Source organism: Anoplophora glabripennis, unplaced genomic scaffold (assembly GCF_000390285.2).
Source record: "Anoplophora glabripennis isolate ALB-LARVAE unplaced genomic scaffold, Agla_2.0 scaffold47, whole genome shotgun sequence".
NCBI lineage: Eukaryota > Metazoa > Arthropoda > Insecta > Coleoptera > Cerambycidae > Anoplophora > Anoplophora glabripennis.
The window spans coordinates 407,430-432,299 of NW_019416342.1; the positions used below are offsets into that span (position 1 = coordinate 407,430).

General features: G+C 32.8%; 1 protein-coding gene across 1 annotated transcript; it reads right to left on the bottom strand.

Annotated features, from left to right (window-relative positions):
• Positions 1 to 1,336: 1,336 nt before the first annotated feature.
• Positions 1,337 to 24,625, bottom strand: LOC108906451. The gene is made up of 12 exons (XM_018709695.1): positions 24,329 to 24,625; positions 19,798 to 19,995; positions 12,996 to 13,101; positions 12,481 to 12,715; positions 10,681 to 10,789; positions 8,055 to 8,328; positions 7,763 to 7,938; positions 7,083 to 7,308; positions 6,574 to 6,714; positions 5,125 to 5,359; positions 4,664 to 4,913; positions 1,337 to 1,960 (listed from the first exon to the last, which is right to left on the bottom strand). Exons 1-12 carry the CDS (start codon positions 24,524 to 24,526, stop codon positions 1,643 to 1,645), a joined length of 2,466 nt encoding a protein of 821 aa, XP_018565211.1. The 5' UTR covers positions 24,527 to 24,625; the 3' UTR covers positions 1,337 to 1,642.
• Between the last annotated feature and the right edge of the window lie 245 nt (positions 24,626 to 24,870).

The following is a 24,870-nucleotide window of genomic DNA, read 5'->3' on the forward strand; positions in this document are numbered from 1 at the left end:
TTTCATAAGTCATAGTGTAATACCACAGACAATATAGCGTGAGCTATTTTGTCTGTGGTAATACTTAGAACTTGTACAAACGCTCTGCTAGCCATTGGGGTCGATAATCAGTCGCGGAAACTGTCTAGGTGTTCGTTTAGGCGCCGGTAGTTGCCTGTAATCGAACGATTATTTCTTTCTTTTACGATTTTAGTGATTTCTTTTAGTATAAGCTTCGCTGAAACAAGGGTAGAAACATACCTGATGGTGCAGATCTTTAATCGATCTCACCTAGAGATGGAACTGATGATAACGACGTGTTGCATAATGATATTGGATTTAAATCTTATAACCATTGTTCACTTTATTTTATGTTACGTACCTACAAAGTTTTGCACGCCTTTGGTGTGCCGACAATTATGTCAGCTCTGATAATAATATGTTTACAAACATGTATAGTGATTGCTGGTTACACATTGTTTACCAACAGAGCCTTGAGCTTTGGCCATAATCTATTCCGTTTGATTTTCAAGGTTTTTAACTTTCTATTGCAAATTCTGCTTAAGTAATTGTTATAGTTATGATCCGAAATAAATGAATATAAATGAATGAATAAAATATTTTGATTACCAGTTTGATTCCAAACGCTCTTGGTAAAGTACGGTTCATTTTAATAAAATTAAACACTTTTAATAGTCGCATACTTACTTTTATTTATGTAAAAGTTAGCGTAAAAAATTTCATTGATTCTTTCACTCATTTTCACACATGTTTCGATGGGATTCCTGTCTAGCGCAATGTGGGTGCGCTTTATCGTCCATAAAGACAAAATACTTAAATTAATACAATGGTAAATTTTAAAGTACCCTTTGAGTTATAACAGCTCGAACTTCATCTGTATGGTATAACCATCGTCATATTAGCAGGAAAAGCCAGTTACAAAGGCTGTGTATGATCTAGGTTGGCCATGATAGCCAGCTGGAAGCAGCTAATCCAGTGTAGATTTAGTTTAAGTTTATGACTAATCCGTATACACTGTCACAGGAAATAAGTGATCATTTTGGCCTCTTCAGACTTCAGGGATTCATGGCTCTTGACTTGCACCGTCGTAAATTTGTCTATTATGTTATACAAGACAATTCAAAACTAGGGTGAAACAGCAACCATGTAAATTTCTTTATTGTTAATTTTTCGAGAAAATCCAGTTCTTGATGTAATGTTTTGCCTAGTTGTTTAGAGACATTAGAAACTCAACTTTATTTTATGCATCCAAAACGCAACATTTCAATCGTTTTTTAAATGTTGCTTTAAATGCAACTAATTTGCTAAAATATGTATAAATAATAGACAATACAGAAACAATAAAATAAAAATGATTTTATTGCTTTTCTAAAACTAAAACTACTATTATGTACAACAACTAGAGACTCTACATAGAAATGAAACATTACTTTGCTTACATATTTAGTTAAAAAGAAAAATAGTTACAAAGCAATATTAATTATTATCTCTATGTTAACTGTTTGGTTAATGTGTTTATAGCTAACAGATCGAAGAAGAGATTTACACAAACAACAAACAGACTACGTACATACATCATAATGTGATATTCACTTAATAAATTAACAACGATTACTGAATTATATACAGAAAATAAAGTCGTTTAATGTCCTGGTGGTTCATAAGCATACTTCCAAATGTCCCCGATGCAAACCGAAGCATGGAATCTATAGAACATCATCAGAGGCAGGCACATATGACCAAGGATGGTCCATAATTCTTTTCCATAGAACTCGTATCGGTTGTCCTGCATTCCATGACTTTTCACCTCGAAAGTTTGCATTATCCAAAGCGCCACGTTGCTTATGACTAAAAATGTGACCATTTCTCGACCTGGTTTAATCCTTCTGAGTTCTTTCGTGTTGCTGGAACGTCGCAAACCATCCATTATAAAACACGTCTGGAGCAGGACTTGGAAAACCTTAAAATAATAGTGCACTTAGAGATTGAACAATCAAAATGTACAAATAGTTGTAAAGATTGTATCATTAATCCCAAGAGATTGTTTCTGACATAGAGGATGACAATTTTCAAAATAGTTATTTACACCATAAAGGAGGTAAGTATTATTTACCAGTCGAGGACGATTTCGCGCCCGAGCGGAGCGAGGGCTGATAATAAAGTCCGAGACTGGTAAATTATACTTAACTGCTGCGTGGTGCATAACATTTTATCTGCCCCCACAATTCTTTATGGTTCATGAAATAAAGATTAGGTGTTATTTTTTGACATTTCTTTATTAATTCATTCATTCATATTATTCGAAATCTTGCAAAGTCGCCTTGGTTGTTTGGATTTTGTCCTTTCTAAGGTGTTTATGAACAAAGCTACATAAAAGTTGCAATTTTGCTGGTATTGAATTATTATTTCTAAATAAGTGATTTTCAAATAAAAAGTGCAGCAAATGCTGCTTGCGAATTTTTATTGCTTGAGAAGTCGAAAGTGTGCTACGGACGAGTATATAGAAATTTCAAAGAATGGTGCCAGAACAAAAATACTGGTGTTTCTGAAATGTCATTGCTAGCATATTTCATGGAGAAGTCAAGAACTTTAAAGTCACCGGTAACTTTGTGGACTCAATGATTATGTCAACTATTTTCATAGAGGAGAATGTGGATATATCAAAATACCCCAAGCTCAGAGCATGTTTGAAACGTAAAAATGACGGCTATATACCTAAAAAGTCAAACGTTTTTACAAGAGAACAAATTTTCTCGTTCAGTCACACGATAACACATATTTGCTAATGAATTTAGTGACGGTCTTAGGCATAGCAGGAGCATGCCGTTCTGATAAGTTCTGCAGACTTACTTTGGACAACGTCAATATCAAAAATTTCGATGGTATTATTGTAGTTACAATTCTAGATTCTAAAAATGGTAAGCCACGTACGTTTACAGTTACTTCTCGTCTGGCTTCTGTTTCTCGCCTAGAAACTCTCAAGAAATATATCAAGATTAGATTCGAAATTAAAACTGTAATTTCATGCTTTTTTATGCGCTATCAAGCAGGTAGATGTTACAACCAAGCAGTCGGCAAGAATACTCTATGAAGGGTCTATGATTCCTAAAAAGATTGCACAGTGTTTAAAACTAGAACATCCTGAAATATACACAGGCCATTCATTCCGAAGAACATCGGCAACGTTACTGGCTAATACAGGAGTTGATGTATTAGCAATCAAGAGACATGGTGGGTGGAAATCAGCCACAATTGCAGAAAGTTATGTTGCTGACAGTTGAAGTAACAAAAATTAAATAGCCAACAGGAATCTTTACAATAACACTTCAACTCCAGATTCTAGTAGTACGTACATTTTGAGAAAAATGTGACAATTAGTAAACGCGAGGGGTATAATTATCCAGATTTTATAAATGTTACTAAATGTAATAACTGTACAATTACTATAAATATTCATTCATAATAATTAATAANAAAGAATGGTGCCAGAACAAAACTACTGGTGTTTCTGAAATGTCATTGCTAGCATATTTCATGGAGAAGCCAAGAACTTTAAAGTCACCGGTAACTTTGTGGACTCAATGATTATGTCAACTATTTTCATAGAGGAGAATGTGGATATATCAAAATACCCCAAGCTCAGAGCATGTTTGAAACGTAAAAATGACGGCTATATACCTAAAAAGTCAAACGTTTTTACAAGAGAACAAATTTTCTCGTTCAGTCACACGATAACACATATTTGCTAATGAATTTAGTGACGGTCTTAGGCATAGCAGGAGCATGCCGTTCTGATAAGTTCTGCAGACTTACTTTGGACAACGTCAATATCAAAAATTTCGATGGTATTATTGTAGTTACAATTCTAGATTCTAAAAATGGTAAGCCACGTACGTTTACAGTTACTTCTCGTCTGGCTTCTGTTTCTCGCCTAGAAACTCTCAAGAAATATATCAAGATTAGATTCGAAATTAAAACTGTAATTTCATGCTTTTTTATGCGCTATCAAGCAGGTAGATGTTACAACCAAGCAGTCGGCAAGAATACTCTATGAAGGGTCTATGATTCCTAAAAAGATTGCACAGTGTTTAAAACTAGAACATCCTGAAATATACACAGGTCATTCATTCCGAAGAACATCGGCAACGTTACTTGCTAATACAGGAGTTGATGTATTAGCAATCAAGAGACATGGTGGGTGGAAATCAGCCACAATTGCAGAAAGTTATGTTGCTGACAGTTGAAGTAACAAAAATGAAATAGCCAACAGGAATCTCCAGGTTCTAGTAGTACGTACATTTTGAGAAAAATATGACTATTAGTAAACGCGAGGGGAATAATTATCCAGATTTTATAAATGTTACTAAATGTAATAACTGTACAATTACTATAAATATTCATTCATAATAATTAATAAAATGTAATGTTCATCAAATATTTCTATTTATTACTCCCTTTGTCCATAGCAACTTCCATTTCTACGGTAAAATCCACTTACCTCCTTGAAAACAATGTATTAATGGTCTATTTACTATAGTGGGAACAGATTAAAGATATTTACTGGAATATATCCATATATGTTTTTATTTCATTGGGTAAAAATCTCTCATACATTGTTGTAAGAGATACAATATAACCGCTATTAAAATTGATAAAAAATTACCTCTAAGACTATGTTGATTGATCCGATAACGTTAGCAAATATAATGGCAGGTATCATGCTGAAAATCCCGTTCAAGAAGTATGCCGGAATGCATATGAACAACAAAATATCGTCTAGTAAGTTGTGGTGTGCTGAATTGATGTCAAGTTTCGTTATTTGTACGAATGCGAAGATACAGGCTAAGGTCATAAACGAAAGGATGATTAGTGAAGTCACTATGTTCAGAGTGACTCCAATCTCCCCGTGTCTCCTGTAACATAAACGTAATCAAGTTGGGGATGTTTAAAAATATGTCAAAAATAACAAAACAATATCGGAAATTTATCTTGATCCACTGTTTCATTAGAAACAAGTGTTCACAAAAGAAAAAGTTACAACAGATTACTCTGTAAGTAGGTATAAATTAATTAACCAAACGAAAGCAGGTGTGGTACCATTTTGAAGGAAACAACAGCACTCACCCGTCGTCGGTGTAGATAGCAATAAAGAACAATATGATGCTGACAAGGGTGAGCACCAAAATGGTGAATCCGGCGAACAGGCCCTTGTTGGACGCGTGACAGTCGGCGTGGATGGCGACGTTGCTTTCCGTGTTATCTTTGTTTCCGGAGGGGGTCATGCACTGTCTTGTCTGGTCCTCGTCCTCCTCCTCTTTGCACGCCCCGATGTTCTGCCATACAAGGTACAATATACCAACTGAAATTAGATTACCGTGTATTCGGGGTCCAAACTCATGTTCGACTGCTATCAGGCAGATGGGCGATCAGGCCTTTACACAGCCCGCTCGATAGACACTTTTCATCATATTAAAATGTTGTTGTTTGATGGCTTTAAGTTTCGAGAGGGATAAAACGAATTTGACTTATAAATTGTGGGTAACCTTTTTGCATAGCTTTTGCTGGGAAAATATATATATTTTTAAAAGAACCTACATAAAAATGTTCTTCAATAGATTCACCCAATTACAGAGGGTATTAATGAACTTATGTCAAAAATTTAAAGGGGTGAAAAAGGAGCAAAAACTGAGGTAACTGATGTCATAAAGTTGTATCGGAAGTTTAAGGTCGTAGAGAAAAAAGCTAATTAAAATGTGTTGAAAACTGTTTTGGAACTGCTGAAATACACACTTTTTTACGAGTTTGTAGGTTTCTTATGAAACCGGACTATATTCGAATGTCAGTTTGTAATACATTGTTGTAGTGATTGCTGTGCTGTTTTTCGCGAGTATATTTAATAGCCGTATTTCCAAAATGGTGTAGGTAACGTCCACAACACTCACCATTGGATTATCGAAAATACACATGAAATACGTCGCGGTGCCTTTCACCAACAGTTTTCAGTGAACATGTGGGCCGGTATATTTAATGACACTTTAATAGGACCTTTTGAATTGTCTAGACGGTACTTCATATCCAGATCTTTTGCAAAATCGTTTGCCAGAGCGTCATTAAATGTTTGGCAAAATATGTGGTTACTGCATAACGGAGCCCCTGCTTACTTTTTTCGAACATTGCGCGACATTCTAAACAATACTTTTCCCGATCGCTGGATAGGCCGCTGTAACGTGTGCCAGCGAATTGGATACGTCGCGCTGAAGCTTGTGTGCAAGCAAATGGTGAGTACATCGACCATCTTCTATAAAAATCAGCAGTTCTCAAAAGGTGGCTTCTTGCAATATTGAGGTAGGTAAGTCATATTTTAATATTACATTTTACTCAACACAAATCCGTGTCTTTACCTCATTTTGACATAACGGACATGTGTCAAAAATATTTGACATAAGATCGTTAACACCCTGTAACTAGTAAGGACCAGAATATGCTTGAAGGTATCGATTTACTAAATAGACAGTGCTACTTTGAAAAGTATTTGCTGTAATATACAAAAAATATAAACTAAATATTTCTTACCCACTAAAATACTGTATTCGACACTGAAGGGGTACAAATATGGCGAAAAATCCCTATAAATCGTTGATAAACTTTCGTCATTCTGTTCACATATTGCAGTAAAACGTCTTGTAGAAATGTCCACAATTTCTTTCTGGGCACCTAAAAAATATGGATTCTGTAATTTAAAATCTTTATTGAAGTGATATTCAAATAAAATTTTACCAAAAGGCTATTATTGGGATTGAAAATCATGCAGAATCAGTGCTCACAAAACAATTGAATCTTTCCTGAATGGTTCAAGTCGTTTAGAACAGAAGCATACTAAAGCCATGAAGAAACAAGATATTCAAAAGGATTTTCAAGGAATGGGTTAACAAAGACATATTCTGAAGTACAAACTACTAATTTCAAATCCATTTGAACTGAAACTAACTAAATTCAAATTACGCTTTCTGGGATATAATTGTTTAATCAGAAATACATCCGCAAATGGTGTAGTCATATTTAACTTGTTTTAACATCATTACCTTTTTGACCGTTTGAATAGTTCAAAGGTAAAGAATAGGGCGGTTCCACATAATCGGAAGCTGTTACTGGGGAGGTAGTAGTTGTTTCGTCGTCATCTCCATAGTCCGCGAAGGCAAGCGCTTCCAAGACTTCTCTAAAAATGGTCCAGATCCAGAAACAAACGCTCGAAGAAAGGCAGTGCATCATGCCGAAACGAGCAAATTTTGAGTATCTGTTAATAATGACCTATGGGAACAAACGATAAAAAAATATTAGTAAAATGAATGTGACCCATCTTTTTTCATTTTGTAATTACTGATGTTATCTACGAAAAACTGAGAATGCCAATTTTTTGTTTTATTTTCAAATCAGAACATTAAAAGGTCGACTTTTTAAAATGAAAATTTATTAAGATATCATTTTGTGTTTTTGTTTTTCGTGTGTTCGTATGAAGAATAGAGATATATGCTTCAAATTCATTGATGGGTTAACATGAAGAATTCTCTGAACTTTGACGTTGATCATGATCAACATCAACATTCATCAACATTCACCTTTTGTTCTATTTCTTATGTACATGCTTTGTACTTTGATCAAACATTTTCTTTCACTTGAAGTGTAGGTACTATTATACATATTTTTGGAAACATTCAAAATTTTTTGCTTAACTGGGATAAATACAATTATTTGTAGTACTCACATTTGAATATTTGAATATGAAAAATAGCAAGAGGAATGAATATATTGGATACAAGACGTCAAGCGCAAGAGTGGCAGCGGACGCACATTCGTAGAAAGCTGATTCATTGTTTGTTAAAAAGACTAGTTGATATCCTATAATTAGGCCGCTGTGTATTAAGTGGCCAAAACAGAAAACTGAAACAAATAATGTATAGAAAAATCTACATAATATTTTTTTTATTATAAAAAGTTGATTGTCTGGTAGGATTAACGAACACCATTTGATTTGATACAAAACAAAAGTATCTTACCTGCTGCCCCGACCTTCAAATAGAAATTGGCCGAGTGACGGTCCTTTTTGAAACAGTAGTGATGTTCTAAAGGACGCTTTAGAGTTACTACCTCGGGCAGCGCTATATTGAACTGAAAATGTCCTTCCGCCGTCTCCTTCATTTCGATGGCGTCCGCCATGTTTTTTTCTAATATTTTTTCGTATCGTCTTTTCTTCTTCATGTATAAGTGGATGTCTACAGTTAAAAACAATATGTATAGGAAGGCCACGCTTACCAATATCAAACTGAAAATCTGGAATAAATAGAATAGAAATTAAAATTTAAAATGAGCCGAAATGGCTAAACTGTTAAATACGAAGTAGGTCTTTTATTAGAAGAAACACCTGAACAAGTCCAAATAAATCCTGAAATTATTCTGAAGAGAATAAGACTCAACAGATCTGACAAAATTCTGAAATTTCTCCAGAATATTTCTTCTAAATATCAGAAAAATAGTATTATCTATACAGTATGTCAACGGTTAGGGTGAATAAGAGAAAACACTTTTCTATTTTACATTTTACGGAAAAAGACACACTTGATAAAAAGTTTTGTTTGAATTTAAAATGAGGTTGCCATGGTGAAACTTAACATTTCAGTACGGGGTGTCCATAAAATAAAAAAATCTGAATACGTCTCGAGTCACGACAGTAAACTACCTTTATTTTTAATATTTCTGAAAAGTGATATTATGCAAAAGACATGCAAAAAAGTTACTTGAGTTTTTAAATAAAACAATTCGCACACAAAATTGGTTTAACTTTTTACAGAACATAATAAATTTGGAAACAAATGTCATGTAGAATAAAACATTATTCGAACACTCCTCCGCCAACGTTTACACAAATTTGAAGGCGTGCAAGGAATTTCATTTGAGCTGCTCGATGTTATTGTCCAAAGGCCTGCTATCTGTTTGAGTCGGCCGCGGCTCCAAGTAAAAGTACATGATTGTTAAGTCTGGACATCGCGGGGGCCATTGATATGGAGCATGCCGGCAAATCCAGCGATTGGGAAATGTGTTCTGTAATCAGGTCCTAACAGTTACAGCAGAATGCGCCGGACAACCGTCATGGTGAAAATAAAAACAATTTCGGTAGGTCAGTGGCAAATTGTCTAATTTATTAGTATTTGTAAAAAACGTTTGGAGCATATTCAGGTAGCTGTTTCCATTCCATTTCTTCAAAGAAGTATGGTCCTATTATTCCATAAAAGAATACCGCACGCCAAACATTCACTTTTGCGAAATATTGCCGCTTAGATGATATTCTAAAATTAGGATTATCGGTACTCCAATATCGCAAATATGTTGTGAAGCAACAGTGCCATTTGTAGAAAAAGTGGATTCGTCCGAAAACAATCTATTGATGGAAATTTCGTTCCATACCTCCGATCCACAGACAAACAAATCGAGACGTTTCGCTTTATCACCTTCCCCCAAAGTGTGGTTGTGAATTGGTTTGTATGCCAGAATTGTATTTTGTTTAAAAATTGTTTGTATGTGGGTCAGTATTCTGAGCGTCTCCTCAGTGACATGGTTGGATATTCATTCACTGACTGTAGAACTAGAGTAGCGGCATCTTCATCATCACAGTTTTTGACCTGGTTCAAACAAATTTTTGAACTACTGCCCAACTGGGTATTTTTCATTGAAATATTGAATTACTTGGGGACCGCCTAGCCGGGTGTCTTGGCCGGTGAATTTCGATCTGCCGAGGTAAGCATCACGGACGCAGGCTGGAATTTGGATGGGTTACCTAAGGCAGACTCTGGAACGTGGCTGTGGCAGCCTACCAGAGATCTGGGTCGCTCAATATTTTCCGCATGCGTGTGGTCCCCGATAAATGGTAATGAGAACAGAGTAAAGAAAATCTCTGTAACTCAAGACCATGCTATCAGAAAAAGTTGAAGAAAAGTACTCGAGTAATGAAGGAGGGTGTACAAGAGGCCTAATAAGGCCTAAGTGCCGCGGTGGAAAAACAATTCCACCACCCTCCGACATACATACATTGAATTACTTGGAGATAACTGTTATCACCCTTGCCGTAGCACTGTATTAGATATACTTTTTGCTGATAATTAATTATTGTTGGAAGTTTTTAGCGAAGTACAGTGACACAAGTGAAGAATAAAATGTCATTTTATTCACAACTTTCTATTTGAAATAAAAAAGAACAACTTTTCCTAGTGTCACTTTTCAGAAATATAAAAAATAAAGGTAGTGTACTCTCGTGACATTTTCAGATTTCTTTATTTTCTGGACACCCTGTACATGAAATGTTAAGTTTCGCCATGGCGACCTCATTTTAAATTCAAGCAAAACTTTTTATCAAGTGTACCTTTTTCTGTAAAATGTAGAATAAAAGTTTTTCTTCTTATTCACCCTAACCATGGACATACTGTATAGCTTCGGGTAGTTTGAAATAATCCATATACAGTGGAACCTTATCGGCATTCAGAATATCGAGGTTCTACAGCATTTTCATTAATTTCTGTTTATAAAAAATACAGCGAGTAATAGCACTTCGCTTTTGAAAATGTTTCACTTATTGAAAAAAAAAAAGAAATTCTATAACTAATTTATATATATTATAGTGTAAAGATTTACCTCAGCTACATGTTTAGTTCCTTCAATAAGATCGCTTACATATACAGCCAACCCTAAGGTCACGTTAAACAAGGCATAGAATACACTAAGGACGTTTATTAGTAACCCCCTGAAAATAACGACAGAAACAAAATAAATGAGAATATAATAACAAAACCTTCATATTGTGCACTTAAACACAAGAAGGGGACACAAGGAGTTTTATGGTGTACACCTATGAGGATGTACAAGGATTTCTTGGATATGCACGAGAATTCGTTTAGAACTTTTAGGATGTATATCAAATGATATATGAGATATACCAAATACCTATACTAGGATTGATTGAGGCATGCGTATTGCTTTATTTCGTGCCACTGCCTGGTTTAGGTGAACTATACTATGGTCACTTTACATATTCCAACGAAGTAAATAACAGGAAAGTAGATAGAGACGCATTTAAAGAAAGTAGGTACTACTAAATAGTTCTAAAATTCTAATCGAAATACAGTATGTTTCTAAAACTATTTCTTATTCAGCCACTTCATCGGCCTCTGCTAGACATCTAAAATTAATTAAATCCAAAACAATATAAAATATGCAACAAGTTTGTTTTACGTAATTTTTGTTTAAAAATATTCAGTATTAGTTTTGGAAAATAAAAACTTTCAGTTAGAGAGTTCATTCAATTTAGGCTATTTCGATGTTGCGAAATAAATCTTCCTCAAAAGTTTTCTTTTAAACATTCTGAAATCCCCTATAATTAAAAGCAGGAAGCATTCATAAACAGAGGCATTAAATCATAGCTAATTGTGACAATTTAATCCTCTTTTTATATAAGAGTCAACGAAAGACTAATCTAATTTTTCGTTACAAACCCCGCTACCTACACACAATAGGGATTAATTATTAATTTAGATTAATTTCGAATCAGAGGTCTTCCTTACGAATTAGCCGAAAACCTCAGCGAGAATCACTCATTTGGATCAGAATACGTTAAATAATTCGACTATTATTTCGTATTCCGGTAGAGTAGTGGCTGTGACAATGTATAATTGTAAATGCAATTACCATTTCCTCGGTGAGGGGCAATTACTGTAATACATAGCTATTATTTTGTCGCGTCCGTTTTGCTCTAATCCCCTAATCGATCTCCTTTTGTGCCGGCATATGCCGGCTACATGGCAACTATTAAATTTTGTCAAAAAATTGCTCTATTCCTGAGGATGAATCGAAGCTCCACAATACGAAATATTTTTTCTATGAAATTCATTGAGTGAATTTATTGAGTACATTTTCAATCAATATTGGTCATTTTGATCATTTTACTCATTTGTGATTATATTTAAACTAAAACCGAGTACTTTCACTCAAATATAGGTCCACCTTAAATAAATTCTTCACGTAAACTCGTATTTGGTTCACTTGTACTTAAATCAAGGTAAATGTCCTTATTACTAAGCGATACCACCCTTTTTCATATCCAAATGCGTTGTCTTTGTCTGTTCCCATAGTTTGTAGTAATAAGTAAATGCCGTTCCAATTTGTTTTTATGGCTATACTATCCGTACAAAACAGTATATTTCTTAAATAAATGGCAGTACATAAAGTTGCCTCAGATTTCTTTTTAATTGCATCAGTATGTCGAGAACGAAGTATTTTTTTCTTATATTTGAGGTTCGTGACGTGAACAAAAAAACTGGGCTCGAGATTAAATCCGATGTAACCCCCAACGAATTTATATTTGTTATTTGATAAAGCCTAAATCTAATTAGACACATATTTTTCTTTATTAAAACAAGGACAATATATTATACTTACGAAAAGGCCCGCTTTTTCTCCTCGGGCGGTGTGGGCTTTTCGTTTTCCTGGAATGAAGTAGGAGTCGCTGATACGGAATACGCTCCCGGGGACTCCCCGGGATGCCCGTATTCTCTGAGGTCACACGCGGAGTAAGCGCGATTTAGGTAGGCTCCATTCGGCGGGGATAGGTAGAGGTCCTGCTGGGTGTGGACGCTGTGCGGTCTGACATTCCTTTCCTTCAAGTGGCCATTGTCTGACGAACATAAGAGTAATGTATATTATTTCATGCAGAATTATTCCTTCTCCAAAACAGTAAAAACATGTAAATATATCTGGTCAAAAGATCTTTAAATCAATGTATGCCAATCTTCTTTAAAGGCCTCAAAAACAATATAATATTTCCAATTAGGCATGCACCAACACGTTATCGATAGAGCCAGCGTCAGCGGTTCCAAAAAGTTTTTATTGTATCAAAGTGGTAAGTCAAAAATATTTCAACAAAGCTTAAACAGATGTATTAGATATTTACATACCTAAAATGTCGTCCACAGATCTAGCTGTTAGGTAGTTAGTATCATTGTTGCTGTTTCGGTTGGTAGAGGGTAGCACTAGTTGTAGTACCATATTTTCATTTTTGTTCTAAAAGTAAAAAAAAAGAATTAGTATTATTATAGGAAGTACACTGAATCTACAGTTGGTTAATTTATTATTGCAAAGAAAATCAGCTCGTTTGTTGGAATAAGGTGTCTTATAAAATTTATATATACGTTTTACTATTTCAATAAAACATTCGATTAACAACGTTATGGAATTTAAATTAATTAATTTAATTATTTCAAACTAAGATTATTAAGATTATTTATAGAAGCGATAATATACGTAATTTTTGGATCGGATTCAAAACTTAATATGTTACCTTCAGTGCATATAACTAGCATTCTTGTTAAGGATATCTTAAAATATAGAGAAAAATCGGAAAAAAGAAGAAAACCAAAAGAAGAAAACTGAAACTCCAGGAAGATGCAAGAAGAAAAATAAAATTTGATGATGACAAGAAATTCTCTGATTCCTCCATATTCATTAGGTATCTGGAAGAAGATGATGGTAACGATTATGTGGGAGATATAGAAGAAATGTTTTTAATTTGTAACGATTCGGAAAATGCTTGGTACGCCAGTTTCTTCTGCTGCAGTCAGACCAACAGAAGCAAACCTCAAAGCATTTGTTGGGGACTTTTTCGAAATAAACTAATAAAAGTTATTTATTGTATAAGTATTTTAAGTAGCATTTTATGTGGATAAAAGGCAATTAAAACACGAATGCAATACAACGTTTTATCCATAATCACATCACAATCATATTTGTGGAGTCAGAATTACTGGAATTTAATAAAAAAATATTCGCATGACTTGATATTTCTTGCTAGTACGCAATGAAACGTGGAACGTTTTGTTATACCTACCGGTTGCTAAGGTATGTTGTTTAGTAACAATTATTTAATAAACATCTGAATTTGGTAAAAATGCAAGAAAGTAATTGTGTTCCTGTGGCTGTTTTTGAAGATGCTCAAGAAGCAAATTTCCATTTATTGAAAAAACGGAGAGTAATGACAATAAATGAAGAAGTCATGCTATCGTATTTTTTGAATTTGAAGAAAAAATATGTAATTTCAACTATGTGGTCGAAGTATTCGATGTTGAAGGCTACTATAAAGGTCTACAAAAGTATAGATATTGGAAAATATAACAAGGTTATTGCTTATTTGAAGAGTGAATCGAGAGGATACAAAGAAATACACAAGACAGATTCTTTTTAAGCATTCAAAAATGTACTTCTCAGCCTGTTCGAATCAACACATTGACGAAGGTACCCTCAATAGTTGCTTCATTCCTGAATATCGCAAATCCAGAAGCATATACTGGTTATTGTATGAGGCGCACTTCAACATCTTACAACCATCAAATGGCATGGTGGATGGAAGAAACCCTCTGTAGCAGAAAGTTATGTTGAGGAGTCTATATCCAACAAACATGATATTGCAAGAAAGATCCAAGATGTTATGCGTTCCGAAAATGATGGCAACAATGCTACAAGGGTTGTTATTAAGTTACATGTTATAAAACAAAAAAAACGAAATATCTATTACTATAAATGTAAATGTTAATGTTAATATAAATTAAATTATTAAAGGTTTATTATTTTTTCATTATTCTACTAGTGAAATAAAGTTACTTTATTCCACTAGTGGATAAAGTATCACTTTAGACGGTTCATATGTGTGCATAAAAGTCCGATTATAAGGTGATTGTGTATAAAATATATTTTTAAGAATACTATTTTGCTTTAGTCATCTTTAGAAACTTAGAAATATTAAAGTAACAAAAATATCCTATGAATCTAAATGTACAACGATGAGTAAAAATAAAAAAGATCTTATTTTGGAGAAAAATTGTAATACGCTTACTATTGTCATATTCCCCTCCTTCCTTTCTCTAGTTTTTTATAAACCATTTTTGTTTTTTGTTTCTGTTAGAACACATATGTTTAAGGAAAATAAAACTCAAATTTAGGCAGAACGGTAATTATACTACTATTATATACTTCTAATTTTTAGTCTGCAAAGAAAAATCCAAGTTGAATATAATTCATCTATATTCCACTCACAAAATATGTTCCAACTGACGTAATCTCCGATAACTTAGTTTATCTCTGACATTTAATTTCGGATCCTAGGGAATAAATTCAGCGCAGGATTAGAGGGTCACATAATTTTATTAATTGAAAGTGACATTTTCCACCAATAAATTGGCGAATATCAGAAGACTTTAGAGGGCTATGTAGACAATTAAAGCAGGACCACTATAATGGTTTTATAATTATTTAATTTAGTAATTTATGTCTGGCATCTTTATTGATGAATGGTCTTGTATCAATCCAATTTCTAGCATCACATCATCCCATAAAGCTTCATAAGTTTTATCACATTGTGCATTGGACAATTATTAGTTCGTCTTTGTCGTTATAAAAATTTTATATTATTATTGATATAGTGGTACAATTTTCATTACGAACTTATTTTGTGTAGCGACGTCTATACAAATATTGTGGTACTTTGTTAAATGAAAAGGAGTTTCAGTTCAAGGATAACGAAGCACAGTGGACATTAATTTGAAAAAATTTGTTAAAATCGAAATATTTTCCACGCCGACCAAAGTATTTTCCGCTAAACTGACACATGTCCTTCTGTCAATCCGCCAAACATGCCTGTACAAATAATATTCTAAACCTGGTCAAACACGAACGGCTTTCGTCCCGCTCGCACTAGGGCAACGAATATCCCTTTATTGAACTCTACTCCCAATCAGTCACTTTTCACTCGGCCACTTAACGTCCAAAACCCTCGAAATCCCCGCGATTTATCCCCCGTACCTTTCAAGCCTCCTCGTGTTTCCTCAACGCATGAGAGAACCACGCCAGAAATCACGTTATTTGACTGCGTACGGTCTAACTAAACAATGCGATGGTCTTGTTAAAAGGTAAAAGCGCCAATTTTGTGGATTTCTCTTCACTGACATGCTGCCTTGGTTTAGAACTGAAGAGAAACAAATTATTTACAGTGCCATAGTCGCAGTGAACGTTTGCAATTTGCCTTTTAATTGTTATACGAAATTGCGTGAATATTAATTGAATGCGGTTCTCAAAAAAGACCAATTCCTGTTTTAACCAAAAAGTAAAATTGTTCATATTCACATTGTTTAAGAAAATGTATGTACACATGATAAATTATTTATCAAAGTTCTGATTTCTTCTATTCGTAAATATTGTTCTAATCTGTGCAAGTAAGAACCATACTTCTGCAAGATGTCAAAAATATTGCTGATGATTATATGCCCTAAAATGCTTCTCAAGGGAGTTGCAGCCCTTAAAAAGGTGGATAAACAACATATTTTTAGGAACAACAGTGGTGCATCAGTTTTTTTATTTGGTATAGTGCCATACATTTTTAAGACACAGATGATGGTGACTTTGGGATGGAGCTTTTCTAGGAATAAATTGTTGATTTTCATACAGAAGAGCAGAATAAAAAGTTTGGACTTCTTTACGTACATGAGGTATAGGTGACCACTAACGTATATTGTGAACGTTCATGATACCATTTTTTGCAAAGCTTGTCATCAGTTCATCAAATTCGAGTCGAAAATTTTGGATTTTCAGAAAATTTCTCTAAATATCATATACAAAAGTTCACTCTTGCCACAAAATCTACGGGTCCAAGAGACTCGAGTCTGTGAACACAGTAAGGATGCCAAAGCCACAAAATTTGGCATTTGGCATGCTCCATAAAGTTAATTCCTCGAACTGATGTTCTTGAATTGTCTTCCATCCTAGACAAAATTCATTCGAACCGTACGAGAACGACTGATCATTTACTCTAATCTCAAAAGATATGGTTTCATCAGTCGTTGGTAAAGTCGGTGGTGCGATGGAACCCTATTCGGATCTTTATCTAAACGAATTAAGATGTTGAGCTCTTTGACTATTTTCGTTTGCTCTATCCTTAAACACATAAAGCATCCGCCATTTCGGTGTCATCTAATTCTTTATTATGAGATAGTAGTTTTCTTCCTAGTCCAATAGAAACAGTTTCCTACAGTCGCATTTCATTCGAAACAATGAATTTTGAACCTTACCTAAGCATAATATGCGAATACGCATTCGTCTGATTGCTGGAAACTGGATTTCTCTAAGAACAAAGCTAGTATGGTCTTTCCGTTTCAAATGGTCCCCAAAATGCCATGATGTAATAATATTAGTAAACAAAATATTCCTCTGATTTCTCCCTTTCGCAAATTGTAATATGAATGATTAATAGAAGGTGCCTATAATGAATTAAAATTACCCGAATCACACCAAATTCCGCATTGCTGCACTGCACTGCTAGGCCATTTGTTGACAACTGAATTTATGGCTAGGTCGCCCAGTGCGGCTGTGTTTGTGCCGCGTTTGCTCGCTCGTTCATTCTTCAATTGGGCGACCAGACCTGTCATATAGATATGGCTATATAAATATGGGAACAAGTTTTTCAAATATTTCAATGCCGAGTTGCTTCGTCAGCAACCGAACTTGGTACATATCGGCAATCTCTTGGTTCTTCTATTGAGATCGGAAAGGCATTGCAAGGGATTTGAATGAAGAGTTGCTTATTATACAGACTGAAGATAATATTAGCTCCATATTATTGCACATGTTCAGTTTTTAAAGATTCGCAATACCTGGATACTAAGTGTAAAAAAGAGAAGGTATGATATATCATCTATGTATATGTCAAAATAAGTTATTTGTTTGATCAGAACATCGGTAAATTTAAAATCGTTCAAGAATAAACTGCCTTAGTTTTTAACTATACAGAAATATGTTATTAAGGAAAGTTGCTTAGAATTGAAAGTTATATTATAATTTCAATTTGTGTATGAATCGGCCTACTCGGAACGATTTTTATATTTACCGATTTTCTGATCACCCTGTACATGTAAGATGAGAGTTATCTATGCCAACCGCATTTTAAAGTCAAGCAAAAATTTTAAGCAAGAATGCCTTTTTCTCGTAGTGAAAAATAAAAATATTTTCCCTCTTTTTCACTCTACTCGTGGACATACTGTATGTAAAAAATAATCATTGAAATCCTACGACACACTAAAATTTGAAAGGAATGTTCCAGAGCAGATCTGAACACCCTGTGTTGTTTATTTTCTCAGTTCTTTGAAATAATTAATTGAGCATTGCAAATACTTTCTGGAATATAATATACTTCTGAGCTGATACAACTGCTAATCCATCTAAAGTACATTAAATATAATTTTACAGTTCTCTATCATTATATCTCTTGAGACGGATTAGCAGTAGATTAATTTGAAATTATCAACATAAACAGCACTACGTGGTAATCACTGAATATTTTGCGCGTCATATGCCTATATAATCCTACAGCTATTAGTAATAATCTAAAATATAAATTAGCAACTAGTGATACTGTTGTAAAGAATTGTCACATGCCTACAGGGTTAATTAACAAAATAATTTTATTTATATCCTGTCTATTTCAAGAACAATTGAAATTATATAGTTCATATAAAAACGATTGTTTATAAATTTATTACTGTTTACCATGTACTTCAACAAACTGCCAATAAAACCATAAATTTAATTTCAGTGAATTTATTGTAGTTTATTTAACTGTTTATTTTATATTCATGTTTGTGACACCGCAAATTGCAAAACAGAAGCTGGAAAAACTGGGAAAGGTAAATATATTTTCGTAAATATTATGTTGCGATACAGATAAAGCGTCTCTTTTTTAAATTTTCAGAATTACGCCACTATCTGTAAATAGATATATTTCTATTCGTCATTCTTATTTGCATTTAATTCATCATTCTCTAACATGATTTGTTCGTGGAATGTAAACAAATGTATAACAAGAAACAAGTATGTCGTTGATTCTTTCATAGTTTCTACTAACATGCATAATCATGATTATTCCGTATATTATTATACCATTATCTTGTTTTTGTATTTTCGAAATTAAAAGGTTTTCAAAAAAAATATTAGAAACAAAGTTGTTGCTTTTTATTAATATGGTTGTAATAAAACTACTTCAAATATAATCGCTAATTGTGGTACAACAAAACATTGTTTAATATCACTCTAAAACGGTCTAGTAAGAAGTTTCTTATCTGGTACATATTATTGTCTATTCGAGTGAAATATATTATTTCTTGTATATGTAAAAAAAATAATATGCGTGTCCAGAAAATACAGAGTTTTAGGGAATTTGTTTTTTTTTTTCTGAAGGAACGATTCTATTTATAAAAATAAGCAACGAAGTTTATATGAACAAAATTTCATCAGAGATATTTCAGAGAAGATATTTGTGTTATATGCATTCGAATAAAAAAGTTATGGGTTATTAAAAGGCAAGGGAACCTAAAATAATAGGACTTACACGGATTACAACCAAATAAATTATTTCATTCAAAATACTAAATAAGAGGTCTCCAACTAAAACAGCTTTAGAATATCATAAAATAATTTCGTGATATCAACTTCAGTGGGTTCTACATCACAATTAGTAGGCATTGACTTTTGACACCAATCTATCTTGGAGGCCCTGTATAGGCATGTTCTAAAATGTATTGATTTCTTTTGGCTACATTTTTGTAATAATTTGTTTTATATTTAGGTCAGACATCGATCTTTGTTTTTTTTTTATGTCGGTTTTCATATATTTTTATAAAACAAAGGGTTCTATAGATATATTCTTTTAATTTCACTTACTTTGCCAGTTGGAGGTTTCCGCAGTTGTCCGTATTTTTGCAAATCTGCAGTTGAATTGGATTTTTTCGTTCCCAGTAGATTTCTATTTGGCGTGACTACTGCCGATACCACAGTACTTTTTGGCCTTAGGAGAATGTCGGTGTTGGTGTCAGATCGATTATCGCCCATGGATGGAGATCTTGGAATTGGGCTGTCACCCTGAAAAAAAAAATGTAGAAAAAAAATTAAAATTATTTAATGTAAGGTCATATAACGTTTTGACTGAGATTAATACTAGAAGAAATTGTTAAATGTTATTTTAAACATTAATTCTTAACAAAAAATCAAATTAACGTATGAATTTATGGCCAATGACGTTTTAATCGTGTACTTTTTTGGATAAATATATATAGGGTGATTCACAAATGGTACAAAACAGGCTTTATTTGAAAAACATAAGAGAATAGTAATTTGTAGAAAATTGAAAGACGAATCCGAAAATATCATGGTTGTTACCGTAAAGCAGTGGCGTACTATTTTATTTAGAAAAATATGCCACCGATACCCTGTAAATACATGTGTCCAATTTCAAATTATTTCACTTAGATACTAGTTTTTAAATTATTTAAAAAAATTAAAAATATTTTTTTGAAATTTAACACCCTGTAGGTATCTTTTTAACGAAGCATTCTAGATAAAAACTTTATAGGAAAGACTCCTCTTACAATTCACCAAAGAATACGAGGTTTCATTTTCGGTCACCATTTGTGAATCACCCTGTATGTTTTTTTGTCAGTACCTCCTAAACCCCTCCTTCCCGTAATAAATATGGAAAATATTTTTATTTTATTAATACATTAATCGCAATGTAAATACAAATTAGTTTATTAATTTTAATGATTTTATTGGCGTTGCAATAAAACGTTTAACAAATATGGTTCACAGAAACGTAAATATTGTAAAAGGTTATTTCTGCTAAACAGTAATATGACGCTTTTGGTGTTTTAAAAATATGCTTATGTGGTTTTTCCTAATTTGGTTCCTTAGGTAATTTCAAAAATAGTTTTAGAGTTTTGAGTTGAAATGGAGAAATATTAATGTTGTTTTGTAAAGTATTTGTGGATTTCATCAATCTTGTGGAATTCTTCATTCGAAGGGTACTTAATGCGAAACAATCTGAAATATGTTCGATAGTGTCGTGGAAGCATTGTTTTCAATAATCCGGGATTTGCAGCTCAATTAAAAATGCAGTGGACAATGATCAAAAATGAAAGATAAACATTTAAAAAAATTGAACTATCGTTTAAAAGTTTTTAAAATGTTACAATTGGTATAATATTCAAAACATAAAAAAAATTGTATTACGGTTTACTTCAAAATCAAAATGACAAACTGTTTCTTATATTTTATTTTTATTTTTCTAAAACTATTTACTTACCAACTTACTATGCATGCTTACACACTCTCGATATTTATCAGAGTAAATTAGATTTTCTGTGCAATCATTAATTTATTGGATTATTGGAAGTGATGCTTAAAATCACCTAAATTGATGCCAAGCAAATATAAGCATGGATTAAATTTAATAGGCTTGAATGATTTTATTGTACCACTATAAAAAATAAGGTATAAATATTTGAGTAAATGGCAGTAATAAATGTTGGAAATGATTAGTTTTATGGTAAAACAAAGGCCGCAAATACTTACCAAAAATTTTCTGAAAATATGTGTTTGTACTACATATATCGTTTTATTTTTTGGAATTATTTAATTTACATTGTGGTAAAACGCCCAGAAAATAAAAGCTAATAAAAAATATTAAGATACGTCACTGGAATTGAATATCTTTTTTGTAAACTTGTAATTTAGGTAATTCATATACTTCCGTATCTAAAATATAATAGTTTCTTTCAATATACCTGTTAATTAAAAGATTAACAGTTATTTAATTGAAGGGGTAATTGTACATAATATGATAAAATGTTGATATAAAAATAACTTAATCATACCTGACATTAATGATTAATGTTTAATTAATTGTTTTCGAATCGAATTCTTCAAAAGCTAAATTTAAAGTGGAACGAGTAGGCATCAATTAAAGAAGAGATTATGACGAACACGTTTTATACTCGTGGGAATTTCAAGTGAGGTAACTAATTTTTCGTTTGTATGTGCAAATGTTAAATATAGGAAGAGTGTGCTCAGATACGTTTTCTGCATTCAACAAATCACCTGTCATTTACATATTTTCCTGAAGCGTTAAACGATTGGACATTGATTTTTTTCCCCTGTTTATTTAGCAATTTTACCACCTCTGTAAAAAAAATTGTCATTAAGAAAAGCCTTACGCCAAAAGGATTAATCAAGGATTTTTTTTATGAAATTGTGCCTCTCTTTGAAAAAATACTTTTATTTGCCTTTTCCAATGCGAGAATTTGTGGTTAAACATAGTTTTATGAACTAACCATTAACTGATCCATTTGGTGCAAGGCTTTAATTAATTAAATTTTATTTTTTTTGTCATAAATAAATAACTTTGACAAAAGCATGTCATATGTCTCTACCATTGTTATAAAAATATTTGACTGCCTAAAAACTAATATTTAAGCTTATAACATTATGTCTCGCTACTTTGGTCACGCCGTTCTTACTTGGAGGTAAATCAGTTCTAATACCATTTTAAATGTAAGTAAGTGTAAGTATCTGTCTAAAAATAAAGAGACTGTTCCGTTAAAAAAAATGAAAACTCGTATTTTAACACCACTTTTATGTTCAATTTGTATGATCTAGTATAAAATTCATTTCATATAACTTCTATATTTATCAATTTCTGAATTTACTTCTTTGTAACGTATTTAGTTTTTTTTTCGTTTTGATATATTTTTAACCAACTGTATTTTTCTGCATTTTTTAATGTGAGATTAGACAAAACCATTTATTAAAACTGTAAGTACCAACAACTAAAGAAAAAACGGTTGTTGACTCTCACAACTTTTTAAGATACGGTCATTATTTTATATCTGTCTTACCCCATTTTATAGTTATTTATTGTATAAGTGTTTTAAGTAGCATTTATCAACGCAAGAACATAGTTCGAGCGATTAATATCTGAATTTGGTAAAAATGCAAGAAAGTAATTGTGTTCCTGTGGCTATTTTTGAAGAAGCTCAAGAAGCAATTTTCCACAATCGAAGCGAAATCCAGGGAACATTACGAAAAAGTGCTCGCCGAATTTAACGAATAGAAGGAAAAACGCGATGAATATTTTACAGGTATATTGCCACTAGATTTCTGTTTTGCCTTTTACATTTGAAATAAATTTTACAGACATTTTGTACATTTGTGATTACCTTCTAAAATAGCTTATTTACAATTAATTACTTTCGCAGTATCTTCTGAAGGAGAGAGCGATAAGTATCTCGAAACATCAAAGTTGAACCCTACGACGTCGCATCTACCCAGTAGAATGCAATTTTTTTAATGAGAATTGTCACATTTCAGATGTCATATTGAGAGTTTGACATTTCAGTGCGTAACTAAAGCGCAGGCTTGGGAAATTTATTGCAGATCCCTATCGACCCTGCATGGCACATTTATAGAGACCACTATGGGAGTTATTTTAATGATACGGATACACTAAGATCGAGCTTTTCACTTGAAATAAAATGAAAAGTACCTAAGTTTATTTTAGTTAAACACATTGCAATTATTTTTAAATTTCTTAATGACGCTACTGACTTTGTCATGTAGCTAAAACGTTTAATGTTGAAATCGCCAGCGATTGTAGGCTACTTCAGCGTCTGTGAAGAAAAAGCGAATAATGTGACATTAAACCAAAGACATTGATGAACAAAGTGAAATCAAATGGAATGATTTAACGTACGCTTCAGCCAATTTTATGGCCTTGTTAGACAAAAAAAAAATTCCCCATAAAATGCAAACTTTTGACTAAATCCATAAATATTTATTTTCGACATATACTATGAATGTTTTGAGTGTTACGAAGTAAAGAGCAAAATAATCATGAATTTTGTCTTCCTCAATAATTGTACATTTATTGCCTTCCAAACAGCAATTCCAACACAAAAGAAAATCGTTACTAAAAAAATAATTAAGAGTGATTTGTCAAAATTTGTCATAGTAAAACCTATTACCTAATAATTTATGCTTTCGCAAAGTTTGTGGAGTTTTACTGAAAAATTTCGTAGATACACAAAATGGTTTGACAGATTCATATGAACATTCTAAACACCAAATTCGTTTATCAAATAATTATTTAGTGTACTTATTGCATCCCGTCCTGAAAGCAATGAAAGCAACGTGAATTGTAAATCTTCACGTCAGGATGGTAGCTGTCATTTTATCTTATTCTGTTGGTGACATCATATAAGATGCAAAATTTAGCAATCCTTCATATTAAAACAAAATTTAGATTTAGAATTTCCTTAATAATTAAGTATTAATAATTTGTTAATAGAGAATAAGCAAATTTTATCATAAAAATCCGAGCAGTCCAATGTCCAATTAAAAAAGCTATGATTTATATACGTACCTTGGGTAAATAAAATAGGTTCTGCTTTTCATCACTTTTTGTTGCAGTCCCCTTGTCTTCCATTTCGTCAGTTTTTTGTGCCTCTTCCTTTTTTATAATAACTGAATTGATGCTGGACACGGACCCACCGTCTTTCAATACACTCTCATTGTTGCCGACGTCTTCAATTTTTTCTTCTTCAGGCTTCATCCTGATCATAGGTATTTACTTTTACCTTATCAAAGGAAAACCCAGAAGCTAATTAGATTTTCAGTGCAAACGACATTTGCTGAGGGTGCTAAGAAACGTACTACCTACTTTAACTTATCAACTGTAATTAATGTACAATAAAAATGTAATTATTGTATTGGGATATATTGGGATTAGGTTATAATAATGTTTTGATAAGATATTTGATATTCTAAGACAATAAATATAAGGAATTAAAGGTGCCAGAATTTTTTATACTTGTTCGATATTGTTTTGACATGACTAATTTATCAAGCTTATAAAATTATAGAAACGCCAATGGGAGGCATAAGTCTATTTCGTCACGGTAGAAA

What these genes read in the sequence shown, in the direction of transcription:
- LOC108906451 (XM_018709695.1), bottom strand. Translation starts at nt 24,526, where the DNA reads ATGATCAGGATGAAGCCTGAAGAAGAAAAAATTGAAGACGTCGGCAAC. An exon ending in GAGAAAAAGCGGGCCTTTTC is followed by an intron (nt 10,790 to 12,480) that starts GTAAGTATAATA and finishes CGTTATTTTCAG; the next exon opens with GGGGTTACTAATAAACGTCC. An exon ending in TCATATTCAAATATTCAAAT is followed by an intron (nt 7,309 to 7,762) that starts GTGAGTACTACA and finishes TTGTTCCCATAG; the next exon opens with GTCATTATTAACAGATACTC.